At 46.5% G+C, this 7,471-nt stretch overlaps 1 protein-coding gene across 1 annotated transcript; it reads right to left on the bottom strand.

Annotated features, from left to right (window-relative positions):
* Window positions 1–767: 767 nt before the first annotated feature.
* On the bottom strand, window positions 768–5,677 carry GIMAP1 (GTPase, IMAP family member 1). Its single transcript, XM_045565034.1, has 3 exons — window positions 5,571–5,677; window positions 3,233–3,281; window positions 768–2,010 (listed from the first exon to the last, which is right to left on the bottom strand). The coding sequence occupies exons 2-3, from the start codon at window positions 3,273–3,275 to the stop codon at window positions 1,133–1,135; spliced, it is 921 nt and encodes a 306-aa protein (XP_045420990.1). The 5' UTR covers window positions 3,276–3,281; window positions 5,571–5,677; the 3' UTR covers window positions 768–1,132.
* Between the last annotated feature and the right edge of the window lie 1,794 nt (window positions 5,678–7,471).

A 7,471-nucleotide genomic window follows, 5' to 3' on the forward strand; every position in this document is an offset into this window, starting at 1 on the left:
GTGGCATTCGTGACATGCTCATAGACCCCTCCTTCCCAACGTGCCACGGGCGAGGACCCCCCTTCGCACAACTCCCTTCCTCCCCCACCGCCGTCTGACGTGCATACTGCTTCCTTCCTGCACCTGCATTTCCTAACTAGAGGGTGGCTGATTTAAAGATAATGAGTTCCTTAAAGAGTTCTCATTAAGCACAGAAATGGAAACAAGGAAAGCCTATCGTTTGGATTGCACAACCAGTCAGCATCCGATTTTCTAATGACGTGGTATTCAAGAACCTTCCTGGACTGGCCCGTACCTGTGAGTCCCGAGGCTGCGGCCGCTCAGCATGGCATGCTCAGGGGCGCAGCTCTCAGTCTGTGCACCTGCTGCTCTGCCTCTTCTCCACCGTCAGAGAAGAGCTCGAGATAGATACCGTATGTGTATAGATAGCGCATAAAAATCTGAGTAACCGCATTGAAGATAGTACATGTTGTTTTCCCAACATCTTACTTTATTTTGGAAAGACATGAACCATAACACATGCTAGAAAATTGGAAATTGTGTTATTTTCAGTATAGTTACACTAATCTTTTTGATAGTAAATAATTGCACTACTTAATAAACAAACTGATGTGTAAGAAGTAAACATGCACATATATAACCCTGGTGTCTCTTTCATTGATGATAATAAAAGTCTACAAGGATCACAAAGGAACATAGGTATCCACGTGTAATAACTAGAAAATTATCGAGAAGGATCAGTGTGTAAATTAAAAAAAGAAACAAACTTCAAAATAAAAGTGTTTATTTTCCCTGTGCCATGAATTTGAAGCTATTAGCCATTTCACTATCCTTCATGAGAGGAAAGAGGGACCAAGAATACGAAAACATTGAAGGAAGTTTTTAAGTTAGACAAATTTATTGTAAAACTCTGCATACATATAGTTAAAAGTGAGACTTAAAAACTTATAAAATGAACTTTGAGGATTTTCAAAGTTGCAAAGTTGGTGCAGTTCAGTGTTCTGCACCATTAAAACTGTGTCTGGAACTACAGAATTCCTTTGGAATAACCTTTTAATTTTTCCCTTCAGCTCCAAGAATTTAGTTCCTTTCTTGCCCAGTTACCTGCAGTTTTTAAGACCTGCATGCTCTGTCAGCCAGGTCCGACCTCAGCTGAGTTCTCAGACGCGCGCCTGCAGAGCAGCAGCAGGAGCAGGAGCGCGCCCCCCAGCAGCACGGCCACGCGGAGCCTCCAGCCCCTCCGGTGGGACTTCTGCCACCCCCACAGCCCGGCCAGCAGCCAGGCCCCCCAGGGCCGCCGCATGCGGGCAGCCACCTGCTCTGCCACCCTCCGGAGCCGCTCCTCGTGGGACGACCAGTGCTGGGACTGGTCCCAGACGTACACCTCGTTGGTGTAGTGGGCGCCCCGGTTCTCCCTGACCAGGGCCCCCACCAGCCGCAGCAGCTCCTTCGCCTGCGCCTCCTGCTCCAGGCCGGTGGCTCGGTTGTCGAAGGCACAGACGCGGCCCCCGCACGTGGCCACCAGCTCCCGCAGGGCGCGGTTCTCCGTGCAGCGCACATACTCCTGCAGAGAGTCCCCGGCCAGGTCCTCCTTCCTGGTGAAGACGACGACCGTCCGCTCCAGGACGTCCTCCCCGAACATGGCCCTCAGCGTCCTCACAGCCTGCTGGTCCTGGGCGGTGAACCGGCCCAGCTGGGTCACCAGCAGCAGCACGTGGGGCCCGGGGGCCGAGAGCACGTAGCAGCGACCTCTCTCCTGGAACCCCGGCTCTGCCTCGGGCCTTTCGGAATTGAAAATGTCCGGCGTGTCGACGACTTCCACGAGCCACTTGTCCCACCTCCGGCTCCCCACGGCGCAGGCTCTGGTCACAGACGTGGCTGCGAGCCTGGAGAGGAACCACCTCCGGCCCAGGATGCTGTTCCCGGTGGCGCTCTTCCCCGCGCCCGTCCTCCCCACCAGGACGAGCCTCAGCCTGGGCTCCTGCGGCGCCTGGCTGTCCTCCGCTGGCCCTGTGAGACAGAATAGGTATGATCTTATAGACGTTAAACCAGCTGTCTCTTGGGAGCTGGAATCTTGCCTTTAGAAAAAAAGGGAAGAATAGAGATTTGAGCTCCAGGTGGTTCATGTCCATCGTTTCCTTCTGTTCGTGGGTTGTCTGGTGTACCTGTCGGTGCTCCACCTACGGCTGAACGTTTCAGAAAATGCTTCTTTGTAATTTCAGACCATTGCTTCGTCCTACATCATCTCTGGTCATCCACACGCATGCAGACCTGTTTCACACTTGACAACGTAAATGGGCTCTGCAATGGGCCTTTCTCCCAGATACCAGGAAGAAAGGCGATGGCAGGCAGTGTGGGGGTGGGGGGTGTGGTTGGGTGGCGGTGGGTGAGGGCAGTGGGAGTGGGAGTGGGGGTGGGGCCAGAGGGGCAGTACTGCATACTGGTGAAGAAATTTCTGGAGTCCCAGACACCCTGGTTTGAATCACAGCCCCACCAGATGCTGGTTGTGTAACCTTGAGGAAGTTGCTTAATCTGAGTGTTAATTAAACCTCTTCTGTAAAAAGAGGAATAATAATATAGGGTTTGGGCCAGGCGCAGTGGCTCATGCCTCTAATCCCAGCACGTTTCAAGGCTGAGGTGGATCACTTGAGCCCAGGAGTTTAAAGTTACAGTGAGCTGTGATGGCACCACTGTACTCCAGCCTGGGTGACAGAGCAAGACCTGTCTCTAAAAAAGATAAAACGAAAGTAAGAAAATAGGGTTGTTTCCCACAGGATTGTTGAGAGTTAGATAAGATCTCTTTTCTTTCTTCCCACCCTCCCTCTTTCCCTCCTTCTCCCTCTTCCTCCTCTATCTCTGAAACTTGCTGCCTAAAAAGAATACCCATGTTAACCCTCCATACTTATTCTCTAAATGTTCTACCTGGTAAATCGTGTTCACTTTTGTCCATGATTTGATACCCTCTGTGTCCTCTTTCTTCTGTGGAGATCAGAGTAGGTTTATTATCCTCATTTTACACTCCAGGAATAGAGGGGCAGGCTAGTCAAATAACTTAACCTGTCACAGCAGAGATCCAGCTAAAATGCAAATCTCGGGGCTCTTGCTATTTTATCCCATGGTGGAGACACCTCTGGGACTTCCCTCTGTTCAGTCTGGAGTGAGCCCCATTCTCCTTCCTGTCCTAAGCTCAAGCCCTGGGTGGCAAGTATGCAGTGAAGAGACATGGTCTTACCATAGACACTTTCTTCATCTCTTGCCATCTTCCGTCCTCCCATGCTTACCTGAAAGAGTCCCAAACACAATTTTTTCATTAATTTATTTATTCCTGAAATAGGCATAACCACTCACAGTGTGTCAGGCCAAGTCCGAAGAGCTGGCTGCAGCACAGTGAGAAGACGTGGTTTCCGTCTGCAAAGTGTGTGTCTTGGGGAGGGGCAGATGGTTAGAGAGAAAACAAGTAAATTTTGTCAATTATAATAAATTGTGCTAATTCTCTTTTAGGGATAATATCAGAATTTTAGAGAATAACATCGGAAGGGCCAGCATCCTGACCTTGATTTGGAAAGATACTGAGAGAATATTTGGTGAGCTTGGATTTGACTTTTCGGGGACTCCAAATGCAAAAGTAGAGGGTAGATTGTAACATTTACTCTGTGCCAGTGGGTAAACTTTAGATACTAAATTTTTCTGAGGTAAATCTGTCAGTGGCATAAGCTATAGATACTAAGTTTTTGTAGGGGACTCAGCAGCCAGGGAAGACTTAGGTAAACTCTGAGAATAAGAAAATTTCCTCAGTGATTTAGGGACCTGCCTTACAGTGGTTGGCCTAGGAAAAAATCAAGAAGAAAGCCAGAGTTTTTCCTATGGAAACTAGAAAACAGGCATATCTCCCGAGCAGACCTGGAGTGTCTGACTCTGCCCTCACAAAGCCACATGTCTATTTGCTTGTCTACCGATGACCTCTGTGCTGCAGAGGCTGGGACACTCCCCTTCAGTCCTGATGTTCGTGTCCCAATCTGAGGCTTTTCTAACTAAAGTGGTTTCATGCTGAATTCTAACATTATTTAATACCCTCAAACACTCTGTGATCCAGTTTGGCTCATCACATGAGCACCTGAATGCAACTGTATGTCCCCCCTCAGCTATGCCTCCAGCCTCCTATCCAGCTAATCCTCTATCCACAAACAGCAGATTTCAGGGCCTTTCTAGCCACTGTGTGCATGCGAGTGTCTTCCGCCCTGGCCACTCCAGGTACCTGTGTTCTCTTTTGGTGGCACCACACACGGAGGAAGGGCAGAGAGAGGGGCTGGCAGAGTAATTTGTCCCTGGCAAAGGTCCTTGAGAACAGGTTTGCCTTGTACTCAAGCCAAAGCTGCTTCTGTTTCTGCAGGAACTCTCCTGCCACCGCCCCAAAGCCTTCAGTAACGTTCACTCCATGGGCCTTATGTGATGAATTATTTTGTGTGTAGAAATCAGCAGACTCCCACAACAGACACCAGAGCAAAAATGAACAAACAGCCTCAAGACTCAGAGCAAAGAGCAAGAATTTAACCAAAGCAAGAAGTCCTTGTGGAAGACGAAAATGAGAGTGTGCTGCAGGGAATGTGTAGAGCTTTGGGTAGGTCACTGGAACTTTCCACACAGTTTGGAATGGGGTTTGAAATGATTTTAAATAATTGTTTTAGAGGGAAGTAAGCTCCAGCTGAAATCTGAGGTGACAAGTGACTCTAATTATTGAGGAATGTAAGCATACAGAATCCTATATTCTTAATACTTAGAGACCTCAAAATTTATGTAGGTCTTTGCCTCCAACCTTGCTGTTTCTCAGAATTACTTAAGTGTCCTTTAAAAATTTACATTTCTTGGATCCATCCTCAGAGATTCTGATTCATGAATCAGGTGTTTCTGACGTAATCAGTTGAAAACCCAGAGTTTGGAAATCCGTTAGGTTTCCAAACCCCTTCGTTGTACAGATGAGGAATCTGAGGTATCCCTGTAGCTGTGGCTGGAGAGGATTGAGTTAGGGAACAGGTGTTTAAGGAACCGTGCACAGAAAGGGGTTGAAGATGAACTTCCTAACCTCAGATGTCTCCTGAGGGCCCTTGCTGCAGACAGTGAGGAGAGGAGAGAGTTCAGTTGTATCCAACTTGTCAGATCGTAACTCACCCCAAGATTGCTTATGGGGCCATAGAAATATCTTTTACTTTTGCTGAATATGCAGCTTGGGGAATGTTTAATGCCTTTTAGACTGTATTTTGTTCCTGGGAGTGGCTCCAGCAAACTCTTACCATGTTGAGGGAGTGCGGAAGGAGACAGGCTCTACTCCCTAACAAGAATGTGCACGCTCCAGAGCTGCGGAAGATGCTCCTAAAATTTCCTCTGAACTTGATCTATTTGAAACTCAGAATGCCCTGAAACCCCTGGAAGCTTGATCTTGACTGTTCCAGACCTGGCTCTCCCGCATGGTGCCTGGTAGAAGGCAGGTGCTCAGGCAGACGCTCCCCAGGAACCACGTTCTTTCTGGTTCCCAGAGCACCCCCCGCCCTGCCAGCTCCCAAGCTCAGACTCACCTTTCCTGGTAATGGGCTCTGAAGTTGGCTGCAAGAAGCCTGGACCTGCTGTTCTGCCTTTGGTTGCGAGTGCTTAGGCCCTTTCCTGCCAGTGCTCAGGGGAAGTCGCTCAGACTTCAGAACTCAGGAAGCTCAGGGTGGGCCCAATGCTGATGCCTTAAAGAGACAGAAACATTTCCCATCCAACTGTGGGTTGGTAATGTTGCTCCTACAGAATCTACCTCCTGCTGTGTCAAGGTGTGTGTGTATATCCAGCAGGGCCCTGATATCAAATATCTTGCCATACCCTAAGAAGGGAAGGGCATTGCAGGCCCTGAGACCTGACTTGACTTCTAGATTTGGTTACCGGACTAATCTTCAGTTGCCTTTGCTCTTTAGGGGCATTCTCCCTTTATAAAATAGGCCCAAAGAGTCTCTTGCCCCAGGATAAAGAACATGATAGCTATTCTCATCAAATGTCCATTGATTGGACTTCCATGTGGCCAGTGCAATCCCAGGATCCAGGCTGCTGGAAAAATATGGAAGTCAAGTCCCACCATTCTCTGAGAAAGGAAGGCTTTGGCAGCTATGGAAGGACTTGAGGCTGGCTGGGATGTTGAGGATGAACCTCTTTGCCCTGTCTTTCAGTTAGCCTGATTAGGAGGCTTAGTCTAGTCATCTGTGTTGGTATCGCCAATTCTAGTTATTCTGTCTTCTCTCAAGAGCATCATGAGGTCAGCAAAAGAGCCAATTTTGGGGCGATGGGAAGGCTGCAGAGGGACTGGCTCCATACCTAGTTAGGTCATTAGCTAGCTATGGGACCCCTCCTAACTCACTTAAACTTTCTGGAGTTGACTGTCTTATGGGGGGAGGGTATAACCTGAGTCTTAGCCTACTGGCTGGGATCTGCTTTTTTACCTCTTTCATGCCATCCCATTTTTTTTCTCGTAGGGGAGAGATCCAACTTTCACTGTTTTCCACCTTCTATACATCTTCTTCAGAAAAATCTCTATTCAGATCCTTTGCCTATTTTTTAATCAGGTTACTTTTTTTTTTTTTTTTTTGCTATTGAATTGTGTGAGTTCTTTATATATTTTGGATATTAACCCCTTATGAGATAGATGGTTTGAAAATGTTTTCTCCCAATCTTTAGGTTGTCTGTTGTTTTTATTGATTGCTCCCTTTGCTGTGCAAAAGCTTTTTAGTTTGATGTAGTCCCATGGTTTATTTTTACTTTTGTTGCCAGATCTTTTGATGTCATATCCAAAAAAATCATTGCCAGGGCCAAAGTCAAAGAGCTTTTCCCCTATGTTTTCTTCTAAGAGTTTTATGGTTTCAGCTCTTATGTTTAAGTTTTTAATTGAGTATGACTTTATTTTTGTGTATGGTGTAAGATAATGGTCCAATTTCATTCTTTTGTATGTGGATATCCAATTTTCCCAACACTATTCATTGAAGAGACTATCCTTTTACCATTGTGTATTCCTGGTGCCCAGGTCAAAATTTAGTTGATCATATGTGTGGGGGTGTATTTCTGGGCTCTCTGTTCTGTTCCATTGCTCTATGTGTCTGTTTTTATGTTAGTACCATACTGTTTTGATTACTATAGTTTTGTAATATCATGTGATACCTCCAAATTTGTTCTTCCCAAGTATTGCTTTGGCTATTCAGAGTGTTCTGTAGTTACATAAAACTTTATAATTACTTTTTTTATTTCTCTGAAAAATGCCAATGAAATTTTGAAGTGGATTGTGTTGAGTCTGTGTATTGCTTTGTTTAGTATGGACATTTTAAAATATTAATTCTTCCAACCCATGAACATGCATATCCTTCCATTTATGTGTGTCTTCTTCAATATCTTTTGTCAATGTTTTATATTGTAGTTTTCAGCATACAGATCTTTCACCTCCTTGTTTACATTT

The sequence above is a fragment of the Lemur catta genome, chromosome 11 (assembly GCF_020740605.2).
Source record: "Lemur catta isolate mLemCat1 chromosome 11, mLemCat1.pri, whole genome shotgun sequence".
NCBI lineage: Eukaryota > Metazoa > Chordata > Mammalia > Primates > Lemuridae > Lemur > Lemur catta.

Excerpts from the sequence above, each read along its gene's own strand:
- GIMAP1 (XM_045565034.1), bottom strand. The coding sequence starts at position 3,275 with ATGGGAGGACGGAAGATGGCAAGAGATGAAGAAAGTGTCTATG. Across the intron at positions 2,011-3,232 it reads AGATGAAGAAAGTGTCTATG|GGCCAGCGGAGGACAGCCAG; the intron begins GTAAGACCATGT and ends TCTGTCTCACAG.